This window comes from Astyanax mexicanus, chromosome 8, assembly GCF_023375975.1.
Source record: "Astyanax mexicanus isolate ESR-SI-001 chromosome 8, AstMex3_surface, whole genome shotgun sequence".
NCBI lineage: Eukaryota > Metazoa > Chordata > Actinopteri > Characiformes > Acestrorhamphidae > Astyanax > Astyanax mexicanus.
This window is the reverse complement of record NC_064415.1, coordinates 34329815-34350672: the sequence shown is the minus strand read 5'-3', so window position 1 is coordinate 34350672 and position 20858 is coordinate 34329815. Positions and strand designations below refer to the sequence as shown.

At 37.8% G+C, this 20858-nt stretch overlaps 1 protein-coding gene and 1 pseudogene across 4 annotated transcripts; one reads left to right on the top strand and one right to left on the bottom strand.

Moving 5' to 3' along the window:
* Window positions 1–1809: 1809 nt before the first annotated feature.
* Window positions 1810–8263, bottom strand: adcyap1a (adenylate cyclase activating polypeptide 1a). Of its 4 annotated transcripts, XM_049483084.1 has the most exons (8): window positions 8190–8263; window positions 7540–7694; window positions 7064–7391; window positions 6548–6643; window positions 5573–5701; window positions 5101–5205; window positions 4141–4275; window positions 2745–3638 (listed from the first exon to the last, which is right to left on the bottom strand). In XM_049483084.1, the coding sequence occupies exons 4-8, from the start codon at window positions 6634–6636 to the stop codon at window positions 3359–3361; spliced, it is 738 nt and encodes a 245-aa protein (XP_049339041.1). In that variant the 5' UTR covers window positions 6637–6643; window positions 7064–7391; window positions 7540–7694; window positions 8190–8263; the 3' UTR covers window positions 2745–3358. The 4 variants fall into 4 exon arrangements, with proteins under 4 accessions (XP_007230399.1, XP_049339041.1, XP_007230398.1 ...); XM_007230337.4 differs by lacking the exons at window positions 7540–7694; window positions 8190–8263 and adding an exon at window positions 1810–2295 and having other exon boundaries at window positions 3518–3638; window positions 7064–7449; XM_007230336.4 differs by lacking the exons at window positions 7540–7694; window positions 8190–8263 and having other exon boundaries at window positions 7064–7452.
* Window positions 8264–9462: 1199 nt separating this feature from the next.
* LOC111197012 (piggyBac transposable element-derived protein 4-like) lies at window positions 9463–10869 on the top strand (annotated as a pseudogene).
* Window positions 10870–20858: the final 9989 nt, after the last annotated feature.

Here is a 20858-nt window from a genome sequence, read left to right as displayed (position 1 = left end):
AAAATGTAAAATAAGTACAGTGCCAAAATGTTCACAAAGCTTTAAGAAGAATGTTTTCAGAATGGTTGCTTGACTGCATTGCCAAGATAGCAATGGACATCTGAAAGTTGACTGTTGCCTGGGTTTTAATCAGTCAGAAACATGCCAGAAATATACCTGAACACACCTCATTTCTAGACCACAGCACCTATCAAGGTAGATATATTCTTAAGTGCCTTTACTCTTTTAGCCTTGCAGACTGTTGGCTGGCGTGTAAGATAGCAATGAGCATTACAACTTGCCTTGTGCAGTATATAAGATAGGGCCCCAGGTCTTTAATCATACATGGTATGCTGTTCAATATTTAATAATGTAAAACAATCAAGCACAGGCTAATTGATAAATTGCGGTTTATTCATTGATATGGTATATATATTTTTTGTATGCAGTGTGTGGGTGGTCTGTGACTGAACAAATAGTTGCAAGACAGACAAAATGGGATGGTAATAAAGGTAAGACAAGAAGAGTGCAGACATGCACTGTAAAAAGCCCATCCTGTGCCAGCTGGGAGGAGTTTAATGGCTGGATCCAATCAGGTCATAACCGGACCGTCCATCACTGCCACTCCCGGCGACACTGCATCCTCCTGGGACCTGTTGCCTGGCAACGGAGGCTGATGCACTTAGTTGGAAAAGAAGGTGTGTCTAGGTTTATCTAAAGAAACTGGTGGTATAAGTATGGTCTATCTAATAAAGGTTCTAACAGTGTAAAGTAAGTGCACACAAATTAGTTTTATTGGGGTTGAAAATTAGTTTGGTGAATTAAGTTCTACATTACTTTAAACTTTAAAAATATTGAATTCTTTATTCTGAGATTCTGGAGTTTCTAAACCACTCGACACCAGAGTGAAGGTGCTGTAGGAGAACAAGCTTGTATAGAGGTGAGTGTGTACAGGGGGGGGGGGGGAGTGGGTGTATGTCTCAGTGTGTGTGTTTGTAAAGGTCAGTGTTTTCTCCCCGCTGTGATGTAGTGATGTAGGGGTTATTAACTCTGATCCAGTCTGACAAACACTAAAAGGTTCCCCTGAACTCCTACAGTCTCCACACCGTGTAACACACCTCAGGGAGTCATAGCAGTGTGGCGAGACGACACCTCCCTTTCATTCACTCACTCATTCCCTCTCTCCCTCTTACACACACACACACTCACAAAAACTTAACAAACTTAAAACTATTAAACTTGTGTAACAACCTAGTATACCCTTCTCGTGCTCCTAGGGAGTTAATGGGCCTTAGCTCAGGCATAGATTTCTATACAGCTGCTTTATTACATTTTTGGGGGGGCAAACAGCTCTACACAGTTACATTTAAACTTAAAATATCTCCAAAAATCCTGCATTATTTTAGAATAGTATAAATGATTTAATAGTAGTGTTCTTTCTCATTCAGGTTTACTTTATTTGTAGTTTATGCATGACTTGCTAAAATAGTCTATGGCCTAGCAGTTTCAACCTTCCCTACGAGTTTTGCTATTGCTTGATGACTCAGTGGATTTATTCTCCTCTGGGGGTTTATTTTTTAGTCAAGTGAAAGCCCACTTTGCAATTTCTAAATTTAAACCACCTTGGACAACCCAACACACGCCATTTAATGCTTATATGTAGCACATTTCACTCATAGGCTTTAATTTTTTAGCCACGCCATGTGACAATCACCAACTACTGTCAGCCAATTAACATTTAGTCATTTTGTTTGCACAAGCATCATCCTTATCAATGTGTTGGATGAATTTCATTCCTTTTTTATGGTATGTTTCAAAGATTAGACAAAATTGTGTTGTTTACAAAAATTTATTCATACAAATTCTTACAACACCTTATTTTTTTACATTTATATCGGTGACCTCTTTTGTGGTTCCCAAGTGTTTATTATTATCTACTATTCATCTACACAAGAAATAGATTTGTTTATTTTTTAAGATTTATCTCAAGTAAGGCTTCAGGCGCTATCAAACTTTACACACAGCATGAATTTCAGGATTTGGGAGTGTTCCATGATTTCTAGAGGCTAGCAGTCACACAATGTATAGTGAGAAGCTAAAACAAACAACAGGAAATGGTGCAGGAAGTCGAACATAATAGGGTGGGGCCAGGTGACAATTGAATGAAAGTCATGTGATCCAATGAAATGGGAGGAGTGTAAGCAGGTGATTTGCAGCATTGGAGGGCCACTAACATGCCATCTGAGATTGGTGGCCATTTTTTAAAGTTGAAGCAAAGGCACCCGAGCTGCAAGCTGCCCTCCTGCGTCACAAAGCCTGCAGGAGAACGCATAATTAAACACAGATTGATTTCGCACTCACGCACTCTTCCTCACACTTTCTCACTCTTTGTACTTTCTCTCAAACACATATACACACACACTCACTGTCTTGCACACCATAGTTTGGGCAGGGTGTCTGTTGGAATTTCATTTTTGCTGTTATGTCAAAATAAGTTTTATGGTTTAAAGTTCCAATTTTAATTATATAATGTGGACATTCCATAATGAACAGACCTGAAAAATTTGGACTAAAGAACTATGGATAAAACATAATTAACTGTAATAAGCTACATCACATCTGTGATATTTATTCCTTATCCTATAAAGTTATCGCTTCCTGGCATTTGTCTTTCTAATCTTTTTAAAAATATGCATAAACAGGAAGAATTAAACATTTGCATAAAACAGGGCGATTAAAGCCGTTAACATTGGTTAACCAAACAAAAAAAAAACACAACCCCAATTCCTGAACCACATATTATAACAATATCAATTAGACAGTCCAGACAAACAAGATACTGTATGTGATGTTAGCAAGAGCAGATTTCACAGCCAGTTTGGTCAGGAATAAGGAATTTTAATTTTTTATCTGTAACTCTAAAGGCATATGCAAATTGTAGTTGCAATCAGAGTGAGAAATAAGTTCAAATACATCAAAGAAAACATTCAGATTTCATTCCCTACAAGAAACAAATAATTACACACAAACACACATTCACCCACACCGCCCACCACCGTAAGAGCTGAACTGTACAGTCCTAATAAATGGACTACACACACTCACAGACTAAGACCCCACACTCTTGGATAGAAAGATGAAGAAGAACAGCTTGGAAGGATGATAGATAAGGTGCTGTGCATGCTTTGACAGGGATAGGAGAGAAGCCGGGCAGTGGCTCAAACAGAGAGGCATGTCTTGCAGGCCTCTTTATATTACAAGTGCATTCTTCAAGGTGCATCACCTCTATTTTGATTGTCCATGACAAAAAACCCATTCATATTTGAGATACATCTGCCCGAAATGAGAAGGTTCCATGGTGTGAAAGTCAATGCGTTTGTCAAAGAGGGTTGTGAGCGGGTGAGGAAGGAGAGGAGTTTGGCTCGTGAAATTTAAGCGATAGATGACGGGGGAGGAGGACTTCACAGAAGAAAGAGAGGAGTGAAAGACACCCCTCCGAAAAAAAGGGGCTAAATGGTACTGGAGCCACAGAACTCACCGAGAGATCGAGATTGAACTGCCCCAGCAAGTTCCTCAATAATTCCTCATAATCATCCCCATCCGGGAGCGCCCCAAAGTCTATGTCTTGTAGAAATTGGTGCAAATCTAAGTCTTCAGAGCTGTTGTAAATAAAAAAACACTACACGCTTAATTTCAACATTTAGGAAATAAGGGAAAAAAAAGTAACATTCAATGCAATGATTGTCTTTAAGACAAATTTATTTACTCATACTCATATTGGTAGATCGATATATGTAAAAGACAAGGTATAAGGAGCACACCGTTCAAGTGCACAATCACTTTCTTAATGTCTAAAAATAAATAAGTAAATATATAGACTATATTTTGGTCAGACTGAACGATTGGTCCACAAAGTTAGATCTGTGCGTTCTCAAGTGCTTCAGTACAAAAGAAAAACAGTATTATTATCAAAATATTCATTTTAATGTCTTCACTTCATACATAAATACATGTTTAAAGAACACAGGCGCAATCGACTCATCATCTCCATATCCTGGCTGCCTCAGGACTGTACATACATCGCCGTCAGCGGTTTCTATTTTTCGAAAGCACTACAAATAGGCGAACCGTCGTCCTTTGCTTCTAAATCTCTGTCTATACCTTTTGCCGAGGACTGCGGCCAGATACTTCTTCACAGCCATTTGCTTCCGATAGCGACTGTAGCTGTCCGTGAAGACCCCGTCGGAGTGGCGCTTGGAGAGCGGCTCCGTGCCATCCTCCATCGCACTCCCACCTCTGTGTGCAGAGACAGAAAACAAGAAAGAAGAAAAAGATAATAGAGAATAGAAGGAAAGTAAAAGAGAGATGCAAAGAGGGAGAGGGAGAGAGGCAAAAAGCATCCAGTATGAAGGACTGCATATAAAGATCTTAGAACACTTTAAAAGAAGGTCGAATTGTTATCTACAGTGACCTGACTGAAACTGTTTTCCAACATTTCTGATCAACCATATCAATAACGTTAGTATTAAAAAAGATAACTCTCTAACTGCACTTAAATTAACCCAGTGATGCAGCTGGTTAAGCCTTGAACACTTGAAAAAATCTACTAGAAAAATTGCAAACCGTTTTGTATTTTGCATTTACACAAATTTATTCTCTTTACTACAGCTTATACCTGACACAGAGTTATTCTCCTTTATTGTCAGTCAAATAACATGGCTGTTATTACTGTTATCCAACATATTTCCTGAAACATTGAACTTAATATCTTATTAGTTCTGTGAAACTTTTGAAAGATTTTTCAGAGGCTTCAGAGCTTACCCGACTGCTCCACTGGACTGCATTTAAGTTTGAAGAGAAGCTAAAGAAATGAATCTATATTGTTTTGCAATGTAAGACACATTTTTTTCAGTTTAAGAACCACAGTTATTTACATCAGAAATGTATTAAATAACAACTGACATCATTCACATTAATAGAACAAAGAGACTGAGAAAGAAAGAGATGCAATAGAGCAACCACAAAGAAGATTTAATAAAACATTACAAGATTGAAGTAAGATTTATTGTTCTGAAAAGCCTAAGAAAAACAGAAGCACAGAGAAATTGTATTCATGCTTACCCTACACGTTTAGCCATTAGAGAATGCAGGTATTTTCGGGCTGATAACTGAGCCAATGCGTTCCTGTAGGCTTTATTAAACATCCCATCTGCATGTCTTTCTGTTCTGCAATTAAAAACGCAAAAATATATGCAGTCACTCACAGTGTGGTCAGATACAGTGCACTAGTCATATTCATTAAGAAAGCTAAGTTAATCTCACTCCTTGAGCATATTCAGAAATCGTACACAGTGACTTTTACTAATTTTACTTGTCTTTTCTGAATTTACTTTAACTAAACTATCCATATATCTCTCCAATTTAAACCTCAGTTTCACCTATCATTTTCATGTTGCAATAATTCACATATAGATATATCACCCTTAAAGAACTCCAATCTTTCCAATTCAGAGAGAATATACATGTTACACTCCTAAAAATCATAGACAGAAATCAAGATTCACATTACGGATGAGTGGGAAAGAAGCTTTACCTTTGCTCTGAAGGATAATATATTGTGTAGGCATCTTCCCCAGTTGATGGACCACTTAAAGCGATCTGGTCACTGTCAAAGGCCAAATCTGCTACTGAATCCCCCTCTTCATAGCCTGCATTCTCCAACCTGCAACAAACAGCAACACCTGAGAGTTACATCTAATGGGAGTTCCGGGTTTCCATCAGGTTCACCAGATAGAATTAAAATGACCTGTCCTTAGAACGTAAAATATGAAGTCAAAGTCTTATCATAGATCATAACGATAAATTTATATTTTTTTATGGAATAAGTTCTTGTTTTCATAAAAAGAACATCATAAAAGAGAAAGGTTTTACCTCATTAGAATCATAAAAAAACATAAAAATGTATGTCATTACACATTTTTTAAAGTAGAATATTTAAGCATTTATTTTATAATTGGATCAGTTGCGATTTCATATTTTTGGGAATATTAAATGGTCTTTCAAACAATAAAAAAACAATAGTAAATAAAAATCAAATAAAAACCATACAAAAAAACAATTTTTTTTAGTTTTGCCCGATTTGTTTTACTTTCAACTAAGCGAAAGCTGGTGCGGTGCGTGTTTACAATTTTTCACACAATATTAGACTGTATAAATACATTATTCTTCAGGGTCTTCGTCTATTACACACATTGATCTTAACAAAGGCATGTGCGTATACAAGAGCTTGATTTGCTTCCTTTGTGGGGTGTCCCGATTGACTTTAGTGTTGTTGTCGTTAAATAGGGCTGTGTTGTTAAATAAAAAAATCATTTATTCTCCTTTATTTAAAACCCTCAGTATTGTAGAAAAGTGTTTTACCGCCGGCCAAACTGAAATATTTTATTGATATAATCCTGGAGACATTGGGTCCCCACAAACACATAAATACACACACTAAACCTAAACGCACACACACATATGCGTGGTGCCGTCCCCTGTGCGCCATCCGCGAGCGCTCTTATCCTACCTGACGCTCGGGTAGCCGAGAGGAGAGCACGCGCCGCAGTGCACGAGGAGCCCGTAGATGAGAACGGCCAGAGCCCGGCTGCTCCACATTATTGTTCTGCAGAGAAAAAAATGAGAGAGAACGTTTAGCGTTTAGAACATTCACTGAGAGAGAGAGAGAGAGAGAGAGAGAAATACGGTTTAACTACAAAAAAATACATTCAAATATATACAATTTAGCGTTCTATTAAGCCATAAACAACTACTAGTTCAAACAGCGACAGAAACGACCGTTAGATTTTAAAAAATTTCATTTCGAAATCCAAAAACAAGCATCAACGTTCCACTGAACGTTATTTTTACGAGCCTGAGGTGAATCTACCCATTTAGGTTAGTTGTTATACTTTTAACACCTCGAATTCACAACAGCTTTCTTACTTTATTTAATCTTAAAAATAAACTACATCCAAGCGACGCAAAATAAACAATTATTTATTACTTTTTACTTCTTATTTATTTCTTAAGATATGTTACATACCTCTAGCAGCTAGAGGAGCTGGATGGAGTCCGCGACCCTCAGACTATAGAAGGAATAGATCAAATAATTTCTCTCCTTCCCCTTCTCTCTCTCTCTTTTCCTTCTCTCTCTCTTGCTTGCTTTTTCTCTCTCTCTCCTTCTTTCTCAATCTCTCTTGTCTCACCTCCTTCCCTCCCGTCCGCCTCTGTTTGCTCCTCTTTTGCTAAAACTTCTCAGGGAATCGGCTGGACTCCGCGTCCTCCTCGCTAAAACTTTGCGTCCGCCACAGATGAGAGGAGAATTCGTCTCTATTCTCTCTCAGAAGTCTCATCAGTCTCCATCTCTCAGTCTGCGCGGAGATACAGCGAGTTTTATCTCTCCACGGCGAGGCAGAGCCTCCTTTTTACACCCCCCCCCCCCCCCCCCCTTCCGTGCCCCTCCCTAACCAATCTACCATCTACCCCACCGCGTTGAGGGATACTTTCGACGTCACTGACCTCTGAGGTGCGTTAGTTACTTCGTCCCCACCTGTATTTCAACAAGCCACGCCTTCCTCGACTGTGATTGGCTGGAGTACGTCTCCTCCTGCGTAGAGAGAGGCACTTACGTTCAGACCCCGACCTTCTGCCTGTAAGGACGACCTGGGCCACTTCTTTCATGTGGAGAAAAAAAAACAAAACAAAAGCTGGTCAGTCCTCCCCACAGGTGAATGCTAATATGTGCCAAATGACTCATCCTGGACTTTAGGGCAGGTAAACGTGTTTCTAACAATATCCTCCAGTGCTTTGGTGAGGTCAGGTCAAAGCCTGAATTAAGTTTACAAGACCTTGAATGAGTCTGAGATGATTTCTTACCCACAGGGGTGTATTCAGGGTATTTAGGTGTTACATGACTCAGTGTGCAGTATGTTTTATGGTCAGTTATTAAGTCATTCCCAATAAAATATAATTATGGTGGCCAGAAGTAGTAGACAGAAATTTCCACCTATAGCTCCAACTAAAACTGGAATAAAGAAGCCTTACACTTTTTTGTTGTTTACCAAGGTACAAACAGTGCAAATGGACCCTCAAATGTACAGCAAGATCATATAGGTCAGTTGTGTCTGTTAAAAGCTGAAAAAGTGCAAAGAAATATAGTAAAAACATACCTCTTACCATTTTTCTTAGCGGGTGTATGATGAGGGGAACTATTTCCCTAAATCAAAACACACATAAAAACAAAAACCAGTACAAGTTAAGAGGTAAGTTCTGAAAGCTGACTATGTTGGAAAACAACAAAATCAGTCTAGACCAACATGGATGGAATTCATGTTGGCCTTATTGGTTTTAATTGATACAGTGTTAAAATCATAGACGCTTCAAATAGATCTATAAGCGATGGCATAGATAGATGGAATAGTCATGATATGTGTGAAGTGTAAAGGTGCTTTATCAAATTTAAAACTTTTTACAATGACACTCTATTGCAAACACAATTCCCAATGTGGATGACACAAGAGATATAATAGAATAACCACTTTTGCTTCCATAATGAGCCATGTTTGTAATATAAAAAATTCAATGTGTATGAGAATTGCACTGGTGAAAAGGTTCTTAACCAAAGGTATGGTTCCTCACACTCAAACATCCCTACTATCAATATAGTTTCTTTGAAGGATGCCACATAAAGAAATATAACTTTAATAGATGTGTGCAAGTTTGAAGAATCTTTTTTTTTTAAGGTCTGAGGAACCTTTTTTGTGTACAGGTGCTCTACAGATTTAAAGGTTCTTCACCCTCATCTTGAACATAGTTCTTTATAGAGCACAAAGTGTTTTTTACTCAAAAAGCCATTTGAAGTACATTTATATTTAAGAGTGAAGGACATGGAACCATGACTCCTATGCTAAATACTGCACATATAATAATCATATTCAGTGATCAAACATGCACACACACATCCATCTAAAGCCACACTTTGGGAAAGAAATAAAAAATGTATTGATGTATTAATAGACAGTAATGTTTGTTTTATTGAATTTTTGGTAATGTGTTGCCTGATCTAGCCCTTCTGTTGTGTTCGGGTCAAAATTGACCCGTTTTCAAGTTTAAATGTGTAAAAATGACCATTTGCTTTTTTGTTCTGGAATGAGGCTTCATCTAACACCACCACCTCCCACGTGAACTAAAACTTTCTCACAGCTTATTGATACATTGTTTATAAACAAACATTGGCACATATAAAGAGGATTTGGGTGGGATATTATTAGTTGAATTCTGTAGGAGTATCAGTCAACATGAGCAAAAGGTATTCTGTTCATGAGGTGCTAGATCACATCTTTGGTAATGATGGTGATCTTGAGGAGAGAGAGGAAAGTGAAGCTGAGGAGGATGTGTCTGAGGAGGAGGATGATGTTCAGTATGACCCTGAATAAGACCAAACATCTGATGAGGAGGACCCAGATGTCACAGATGCTCAAGGAGAGGTCTTCAAGTCAAAAAAAGGTGACATTTCATGGTTATCAAGCCCTCCTCAAACCCAAGCCAGGGCACCGATGGAAAACATCCTCAGAATGACTCCAGGGCCTACTAGATACGCTGTGTCACACGCCCAAGACATCAAGTCAACGTTTGAACTGTTCTTTCCACGACCTATTCAGAGTATCCTACTTGAGATGACCAACATGGAAGGGAGAAGAGTGTTTGGTGATAGCTGGACGGAGATGAACAAAACACAGCTAGATGCGCACATGGGACTGTTGCTTCTTGCGGGGGTGTACAGATCCTGTAATGAAGCTACGGCCAGCTTATGGGATAGTGAGTCAGGACGCCCTATTTTTCGTGCCACAATGTCCCTTCAAGCCTTTCATGTGTTATCAAGAGTGCTACGTTTTGACAACAGGGAGACCAGAGTTGCTCGTCGTGAGAATGACAAGCTTGCTCCCATCAGGGAGGTTTGGGACAAATGGGTGGAAAATTTACCCTTTGTGTACAATCCTGGGCCAGAGGTGACAGTGGATGAACGGCTAGTCCCTTTCAGAGGCCGCTGTCCCTTCAGGCAGTACATGCCAAGCAAGCCTGGAAAATATGGGATCAAAATATGGGCAGCATGTGATGCAAAAACTGCCTATGCATGGAATATGCAAATATATACCGGAAAATCTGCCACCGGAGTGCCAGAGAAGAACCAGGGCAAGCGGGTCGTCCTGGACATGACCAAGGGTCTTCGGGGGCACAACATAACTTGTGCTAATTTTTTTACCTCCTATGACCTTGCGCAAGAGCTTCTAAAGAGGAAGCTGATGATGGTGGGAACAGTCAGGAAGAACAAACCTGAGCTTCCCTTAGCTCTTCTTAGAACGAAAGACAGGGGTCCTCTCTCATCCAAGTTTGCATTCTCAGAAAGAACCACAGTTGTCTCCTACTGTCCCAAAAAAAACAAAAATGTCATTCTGATGTCAACTCTCCACAGGGATGCTGGTGTGTTGTGTGGACTGAAATAGATCCAGGATGGAATGGAGAAAAACCTTTCAAGAGGAGGCTTTTTCTGGAGGAGTTGGGCAAGTCTCTGGTTTCTCCCTACATCGAAAGACGAAAGAGGCTGCCCCGAACCGAAGCGTCTGTTCGTTTGGTGAAAGGGCTTCAGCCAACACTCACATCATCATCCTGTGATACAAACCAGGGAGGAGATTCCAGGAGCAGCAAGAGGAAGAGGTGCCAGTCCTGCCCCGCCAACAAGGACTGGAAGTCCAACACCACTTGCTACACATGCAAGAAATTCATTTGCGCGGAGCACACAGTAACCATCAAATACTGTGATTCATGCATTTGAACACACACACACACACACACACACACACAGTTAAAGTTTCTGATGCTAAGTTTCATGGTTCATAAGTTCATTCAGAGTGACTCACCTGCACTAACATCATATTATTTTTCAATGTTCAGTTTATGGTTAATGCAGGCGCGCACACACACACACACACTGTTGTTGGTCATTGTTCATTTGTTAAAGTTAAATTGCTTGGTTAATTGGTATGGTTAAATAAAAGTTTGTTTTATGGAAAGAAATTTGAACACTTGTTGTCTTTATCCTACTATTTATCTGTGCGGGTCAGTTTTGACCCGAAACACCAAAGATGTCACTATTGTTAATAATTTTAAATAATATTTTTTTTTCTTTGGTAGGTGTACTCTAATATAGGTCTATAACACATTTACAGTTTCTAATTACTCAGTCTATAAGTATGACAAATATTTATTGTGAATTTAAATAGTTTTTGCATTCAAAAACGAGTGGTACTTTTTAAAACACTGTGTCTGTGGAGCCAACTAAAGAAATTTCCCACACTGGTTCCATTTATATGAATGTATACTAATCCAACAATGAGTTGAAAAACAATATTGGAAGAAAACTGGTGATTTTAAGCATTTTCAAGCATTTTCAAATCACGGGTCAAAATTGACCCGCGAACACCACAGGTGTAAACAGCTTTCTAACTCAATATAAGGGCTAGAGGAGGGATTAGGGTCCTGTGCTGTTTGGTTAGTTTGAGATTGCAGGCTATTTTTGCTCTTCGGGTTTGTGCTGCTCCCAGAGGATTCACATCCATGGGGAAGTTTGAGACTGAATCACCCGCCCTGACGTCATTTGACGTATATTTCAGAGCTACGTAATTTCAGGACGGGACGAAAAGACTTCGAGGAGTGAATTAAAACAGCGGTGTCTGTCCCTGAGAGCGTCTACACAGACACCTCACTCCAGTGGACAACCCGCGCCATCTAGCGTTTCAGGGTAATCAGTGCACCCTTAGTGCTTAATGAATGGATGGATGGATAGATAGATACTTTATAAATCCCGAAGGAAATTTAGCAAGTGGATGGCTCTTGAGTTATCATCGTAAAGGTGTATTAACGTGTTATTTTTGTTTGCATTACCTTCTTCTCAAATATATTTCAGAGTAAAGAATTTTTACTATATTATGTTCATTTAGTTCTGGACTTTATGCACTTGTTTACTTTACCAGCCTTAAAGAAGAACTCTGGTGTAAAATTAACCACTGTTCACATCCTGTAGCTTATATATATATCATATATTTCAGATGTGATATATTTGCATGTATGAATATTCATGTGCAAGAGCCAAATCCTGTCTTTCTTTAGAGACCTCTAATTCAGTGATCTAAAGCAGAGCTAAATAGAATTTTTTTTTTCACAAAAATGGCTCACATGGCATTCATTCATACTAGAGACCCCAATTAGACATTTTAAAATGAATGAAAAAACGATAGAATGAGACCATTAAATGAATACATGGTATAAAATGGTGTGCAATCACTACATTTTGTATAAATGATATTTGTGTTTATTGTAATATTAGTATTTGACTGGGTAAATACTATATCACCCATTTCCCTTTATATGCATATCACTATAAAAACTCTTTAAAAACTTTTTTTTAAATAGTCAAAAGTATTGAAGTAATGATAAAGACTGAAAAACTGTAGTTGCGGCTGTTCTTCCCACCTCTGTTCATTAAAGGAGGAATATGGTATTAAATAGGCTTAGGATATAGTAAAACATGATAACAAGTGCAAACTTTTGTCAAATAGCACACTTCCTTTCAACCGTAGCATTCCCAAAAGTGCACGCGAAAGGGAAATGCAAAAAAAAAAAAAAAACGTTTTTACACCATTAATAAACTCAAAGTAACTCCACGCTTCATTGGCGGAATTTCGAGGCCCCTGACATTTAAAATGAGGCACTAAGAAATTGAAGGTACTGTTGTTTGTGGTCTGTACCCATTTAAATACTGTATGATATATGACAGAAATCACTGAAATTGTGCATATCTGTTGTGCAATGTCTATGAGATGAGATAATTCTGTGTGACGTGGTCTTCTCCAGCAATATATATCAGATGTGGAGAGATCTGGATGTCTCTGGAGAACAGGGCACGAACCTTCTTCCCTGAAAGCAAACCACACCAGCAGATAAACTGAATCTAATACCCGAGGCAGCGGCGATATCCCGTCAGCCGCATGAGCCCAAATGAAGATTCCTGGCATGCAAGTGATAAGACTATATTTATCCCAGATTTTGTTATTCATAAAATATGCTTTCAGACAGAGAGGGTTAATCCAGTTTCTCTAAAAATGTCTGAAATTTGACCACATTTAATATGATATGTTGTTGCATGTGACGGACTAGTACACAATGCATTAGTATGCACTCTCAATCACAGACTATCATTAGCTAATTGTGAGAAACGTGTATACGCCTTTATTTCATTACACCTTATACTGGTCTAAAGTAATCTTTTTTCAGCTTGAAGAGGGTGCAAAATGCTGTGACCAAAAAACTATATTCATATTACACTTTTCCTCATCCAGCTGCATTGGTTATCAGTGAAATTTGGATTTTCAGATTCTATACTAATTTTAAGTGCCTTTATGGTCTTTCTCCACTGTATCAAATCATCTGATTACAATAAATGAACTGCACAATTGAAGAAGGCCAAAGCACCTATCAGAGAGATAGCAGAAACTTATGACCAAAGGGGTGACCAAATTAACATTGCGGTACATTCCTAAAATGGAAGAATGCACTGGCTAAATCAGCTACAGCAAAAACAATTTGTGTGAACACAAATACAAAAACTCATTACAAGATCTGCTCAAGAATCAAGGAGGTATTCATATCACTGTTAAAGCATACAGAAACGGTTTACAAATTTAAACACAGATGATTTCATTTATGATTTAAACTTTTGAGAGCAGAAAATTAAAATCAGATTGATAGAAAATATTTTAAAAACCTGCTTAGTGATAAAATAAGATTCTTTGGACTGATGAATCCAATGTAAACATGAGTATAGAGAATGATAAGGAGGCGTGATAACTGAAGCAGTCCAAATTATACATGTTAGAGGCACTGTTATGACATACGGATTGTTGCCAGTGGAACTGGGTCAGTGGTGTTTGTTGACATGCAGACATACAGACAAACAGATACATACAAATATATATATAGATTATTTAAAGCTAAACATGTACACTTTAATCACATCCTGAATGCTTTATTTTAAATTCACTGAGGGTGTACAAAGGGAAATTATAAAAAATGTGTTTTTTATAATTGAATTTGTATTTAATACAATTTATTAAAAAACTGCCAGATTTTTATTTTATGTGGGGTTTTTTTTCGGATTTAACTAGATTTACTCTGCTGCATTTTTTATTTAATTCTGTTTCTGTTCTATTTAATTTGCATTAAAGTTCTAAAAAATTTAAAATTATAAATATAAAGAATTTCTGTGAAATCCCACATGACATTTTTAGGTTATTTCTGCTACATTTAAAGTTACATTTCATACATACTAGGTTTTTCTAGGGTCAGTGACAATATGTCAGGTGATTATATTTTTATATGATTTTTAAATTGATTTGAGAATGAACAGATATTCCCCTCTCACTAATTTACTTTTTTTTTTTATAACTGCTTCTTATTTTACAGCAGTTGGTTATAGACTGGTACCAGTCAGTGACATGAACAGCTCATCTGATCCACTGTAATAAACTGTGCTTGCATGTCAAACAATGGCTCATCGGCACACATGATGCTGTGTACCTGTACCTGTGTATTTAATTAAATGGTGTCCGTGTGTACCGTTGTGTTCATCTTACATTAAACTAGTCTATAAATGTGTGTGCAATAGAGTTTTACAGGGTTGTGTAATTAAGCACACGATTACTGTCGTTTTTCTCATCTTTTTTTCTACTCTGACTCATCACAGAATTGCATGGACAGCTTGTCACTGCTGGAAGTCCAGATTCAGACAGTATGAGTTATATGCAGAGGACAACAAAGGCATGAGATCTTTTTTGTTCTTTGTACCTTAAAACAGCATAATACAAGCTGAAATAATTTATTTTAATACAATTAGGTTTCAGAAATGAATATATATAGTGTAAATAAATGTTTAAAAGACCTGCTAGGCACCACTTCCCTACAAGCATGCAAATCTAAATAATTAATCATTTCAGTCAGCACTTGACTACTACATGCTCTTAAGACAAGCAACGGAACAAACAGCAATTTAGACTGGACAAACACTGGCAGTGTTAGTCAGTTGTGCCTTGAGACAACACTTGCACAACAATAACCAGTGTGGCCGGATGTTTACATACTCTCATCATGGATATAAATATCATGGCAATATTGGGCTTTCCGTGGTCTCTTTGAACTGTTCTTATTTTGTTAACACCATGCATCTTTAATTAAACAAACAAGAATTTGGTGCACAGGTTTTAAGCTTTTAATGGTTTTGTGAAATCAGTACTCGATCAAAATAATACTTTTCGGGTTGCAAATATACATATACCCCATTTGATTTGAAAACGTATTTTAACCTGCCAAGGCTTCTTAGCTACGTTAGCTTCTTTGTGCAAATATACAAAAATTCATGTGCATGTGGGTCATTGTCCTGTTTAAACACCCAATTATGCAAAAGTGTCTTTGGAGTCTGTTGGATCACCATTTGGTCAGATTTCATGGAGTTTGACTATCCTTGATAAGTGTATGCCAACTTCCAACCACAGACCAACTACCGTTTTAAGGAGCCAATGCATGCTCCTCTAACATGCGAGGTGTTGAGTTGGAGGGTGTATAATATTTTTTGATGGAGAGGTGAATTTATGGTTCCCTTACATCAAATGTTTAGAACCCCTGTAAATGTTTTTTTAATCAACCAGCGTTATGTTCAAAGTCCAACCTCAATTTTTTTTTCTAGATTTTTCTGTTATTTTCTGATTTTGTTTCTAGATCCTTACAATTCAAATAGCAAACAGCTAAATACTTTATGAGACCCTTTTAACTAACAGATCCAAGGCCCCTTTCACACCTAGTAACAGCATCTGTTTCCAGTGATCTGATCACAATTGAACTATGAAACATATAGTTCCTAGTGCTTGGCATTTCAGTGTGTCACTAATGTGTCTCAAGAGAGCACTTGTGCTTAGATTTAGTGAATGTAGAAAGGGCACCATGCACATTTACTACATCAGCCTCTCACTGCAGTCGTCATCAGACAAAAATGTCACAGTACTCGAATCTGTGTTGTGTACATATGTGAGCTGTTACAGGCATGTGTTGAATAGATTGCCGATGCATCCTCTACAAAACAAAAGCGGAAATGAGGAAAGAGGCCATGGCACAGGTGATTATGCCACAGATTCATATGGACACATTGGCTTTGTTATACTGTGTTCACAAAACAGCTTTTTAGACCAAACTAAAGCACAGTTAAACTGTGCTTAAATTACTGCAATTTTTGCATACTTTTCACGTTTTAGTTTTAGATCATTCAATTAATCAAATATTAGATATTGACAACATAAGAAAAATAATGCAGCTTTTTAAAAAAGATTACCTATTTAATAAAGGAAAGATGTATTCAAAATATCTTTCTTCCAAGTCCCTCCGCACACATGGACTCCATTTCCCAATATGCAACAGTCAGTCCTGTGACTCAGCTAGCCAATGGACACTTGAGTTCTAACTTTGAATTCCTGTATATAAAGTGTTTCACCTGTTCTTCAGTTGTATACTAAGTGATCTCTGTTGACGTATATCTTGACCCATTTTTGTCCTTTCATTTTTTGAGCTTTTTTTCTTAGTAATTTTCTCTGGTGTTTAAATCTAATTTCCTTGTGATTTTTTCCTTTTGTGCTGTGTTTTTGCTTTGATGTTTTGGTAAAGTTTCTGGTTTTGACCCTCGATTCTACGGTTTTCTGGGTTCTTTCCACAGGATGGACCATATGATTTTTTGCAAGTGTTTTTATATAGAAAAACATATCTAATCTTAATATTTTAGATTAATTTAGTTTCAAGGTATTTTCTCCTTCTTTTCTTCTTTCTAAAGCACAGACAAACAACGAATATATACAAAGTAGATTCCATCTAAAACATTACATATTCTTTACACTAAAAAACAGAGGTATGAAATAAGTTCTTTCTTGTAGTAAACTTTTCATAATTGTACCCTCAGTGTTAAAATATTCGTCTTTACAGTGTCAGATGTGTTCCCTCTGAAATAAAAAAAAAACTTTCCCAACACTTTCCCAAAACTTTTGCCATTTGCTAGTTGACACTCCAAATAATTCTTTTTTTTACAACTCTGAATCTAATAACACATATATTTAACTATTTAAAACACCAAACTCAGGCAGCTTTACGGGGTTTCTAAGGTTTTTAAGGTTTCTAAGCCGAAGTTGGTTACAAACCTCATGACATTTAAAAAGCAAGTTCAAGTCCAATCAAGTCCACTAATTCCTATTTTAAAGAAATAGGGTGACCAGATTTGGGTTTCTGAAAAGGAGGACACCTTTTTTATGTATTTTCTGAATTTCTCTAATATAACAGCTCAATTCTAATTCTTCAGGTTAAAGGTGCTTCCTCCTTTAAACAGCTATAACATGTATTTTATCAGGCTACAAACAGGGCTGCTTTATGAATTCATGCAACGCAACTATGTCTTAAAAGCATTTGACTCTGTTGTACTCTTATACAGTGTGGGCATACCTTTTGCTTATGATTACTATTATATTTTTTACACTTACTTTTTAAGTTAACTGATCATTTATCAGTTTTAATATCTGTTATTTTACTTGTTTAGTGCTTTTTAAAACATGTTGATCCACAGCATAGAGGCTACAAAACTCAAACTATGCAGCCTTTCAACACACCTTTAACCTAAATATCTAAAATAAAAGGATGTAGCCTAAAATATACACTTGCTGGTCATCCAACCCTTCTCAGTCTTGACTGTTTGCTATTTTTATCAGCCATTGCTCATCATTCTCATGTAACAGAGCTAACGTTACCTCCATCACCTCAAAGTCCCCGTGTAATCCTAACTTTACTAACGTTACTACCTGTTTATGTGCTACACATCCCTGCTCAGTCTGTCCCTCGCTTTCTCCAGCAAAAGCCTGCCCTCCCAGTCTGCTGCTGCTGTCTTCACCTATGGAGGACGTGGAGGCTACAGCAGCGATTATGTTGAGGCAGTCGAACAAAATCCCGGACGATTTTGAAATCCCCCCCGGACATTTTTTTAGGTCTCAAAAGTAGAACATGCCCAGGAAAAAGAGGACGTCTGGTCACCCTAAAAGAAATGGTTGACTACATATTCATATAATTGTTATGACCAAAAATCACTCCTGTTACTGGCACTCAAACCTGTTACTTTTTATGTTTTGAAGAACAGGAATGAGTTTTTAGCATAGATTTAGCAAAAACATGAAAAATAGCTAAATGGCAGCAATGCTAATAGCATAAAAGCACTGAGCATATTCTTCCTGTTGTAGATGTGACTTGTAGAATGTTCCAGATGTTCCAGATGGGGGTAATGTGTTACGTAACAGGAAAAAGTGAAACCCAGGGGCACAACTAAAACGTTTACTTAAATTACATATCATGGATTTATTATGAAAAAAACATTTTTAAGCATAGATGTGGTCACACAACAACGCAAAAAAACATCTCTGAAGGATTTTAATAATTATATTTCATGATAAAATTTGTAGTTAGAGAGTGGGGACAGGTAATTAAAGCTATTTTTTAGTGTAAAGTAGTTTTTATTAATTTTTTAATTACATATTTTACTTTTGCATTTAGGCTGATGTACAAGACACAATGCTTAGTAATAAAATGTATTTTAAAGTTAAGTAGCTTAGTTATATTAGTTATACTCTTGTTTGAACACCACCGCCCATTCTTACTCCTTTCTTTCTCCCTTGTCCTGGCTTATCTCTCTGCTCGCATAGCCACACTGGCCACACTCAGTCCAAACAATCCCTTTTTAATTTGTTCATGTAACACCTGGCCTCCAGCTGAGACCAGAATTAGCTGTGCCTTTTTCTTTCAGCAATCTCTATATTTTAAAGCTCACTTTCCGTCGTTTTTTCTTTCATTTTAAAATGTCTAGTTGTGGTCTCTAGTATGAATGAATGACATGTGAGCCGTTTTTGTAAAAAAAAAGTGCTCAGGTGTCTCTGTATAGCTCTTTTTTAATGGACTGTTTTAGGGGTGTGTCCAAAATGACCGGATTCCAGCTTTGCTCATGAATATTCATACATGCAAACAGAATGCAAATATCTCTCCTCTGATTGGCTAGGAGCACTGCGACGCCCCTCCACCGCTCTGCCACTCACTGCCTCCCACCTCCTAACTGATGAGCGGTGATGTTGCGTCGCTTCAGCTCCGCCTCTGGGAGTTTCTCGAGCCAAGGTGGGCTGGTCTGTGAGTTTCTGCCTACGTAGGCAGAAAGATAATTCAAAATTCACCCGTTTTTCGGAGGGGGGGAGGGGGGATTTCTTTGCTTAGCTCCTGCAGACAATGGGGGCTGCAAAACAGTTTAATGTGCAGGTGTACACATTCAACTCGGAGAGACCTACTGTATTCCACAAAAAAACAAGAAAAATCGGATTTTCGCGGAAGGTGAGCTTTAATAGCTTAAGCAAGCATGACTACTATTCCCTAGGGCATGAAGAACCTCGTATTCAACAAAGCTACACAAACTGGGGGAAATGTAATTATTTACTACTTATATAAATGTATATGTATGTATAATTTAAATGTGATAATTAGTAGTGAAATCAGGATCCTGTAATGTGAATTAAAAGCAAACCCGCTTTAACACTTTGTCTAATTCATAGGCCGCGTCCCTTTTAAAGGATGCAGCCCCTGAATTGGGACACAGCTACAGTGTGATAAGGTGTCTTGCTCAGCTCTACAGTAACTATAACCCTACACAGTGTTGCCAACTCCTCAGTAAGGAAAGTAGCTATTGGCTGTCCTAAATGTCGCTAGAAGTGGCTAAATGACGTCATCGCCTAATTTGCATAATACATGTTTTTGAAGCTGTAAAGGATTAGGATTGTGAGAGAGAAAAAAGTGAGTAAAAAACACCTTAAATGTGTTAGAAATGTTACAAATAAACAACTTCTGTTGCCTTTTAAATAGTATGTCACTTTTTTACAGTAACTTAATTTTTATGTGAATTACATAAATTTGTTTTTGGCGTGTTCTTAAATGTTATTAGAAGAGCAGCAGTTAGCCGGAACTGTTATTCTACGTTTTTTGTTTTTTTTCCCTTAGTTTGTTTTATTTTATTTTTTACGTTTTCTTAAGTTTTCTTTATTTTTAAACCTATCATAGACAAATTATTCAATGGTTCAACAGATATTTAGCTTTTTATAAAGAGGCAGACACTGTGGAGGAGGTGAGTGACAGGCTATGTGGTGAATGAGGTGAGTGAATGACTGAGACTGTGTGAGTTAAATTAAGGGATTTCTGTTCGTGTCACACTGAAGACACTTTTTTATTAATATTTCTGCTCTGTAAATACGTGGCGGGGTCAGTCAGCGGCGGATGTGGGCTCGCGCGATTCATTTACAGTGTGTTCGTGGAGCGGTGTTTGTGTGGGTACTCTGAGTGTGAGAGAGTGTGGGTCTGCACTGTGAGTGGTGTGGGGCGGGGCTGACGGCAGCGCCCGCTGCAGCGCGGAGGACTGAAGAGCGTGTGTTCATCTCAGAGTCGCCAAAAGTCTCCAATAACACCACAAAAACTCGCTAGATTTGTCGCTAGTCGCTTTTTTTACAAAAAAAATCGCTAGAGGGTCTGAAAAGTCGCTACATATAGCGACAAAGTCGCTAAGTTGGCAACACTGACCCTACAGCCTGTCTCTGAAAGCTGCACCTGCACAAAAGAGCCGCTAGATGTCGCCAAATGATTTACAGAGAGCACAGAGTGGTATTAACGCAGAGGGCGCTGTG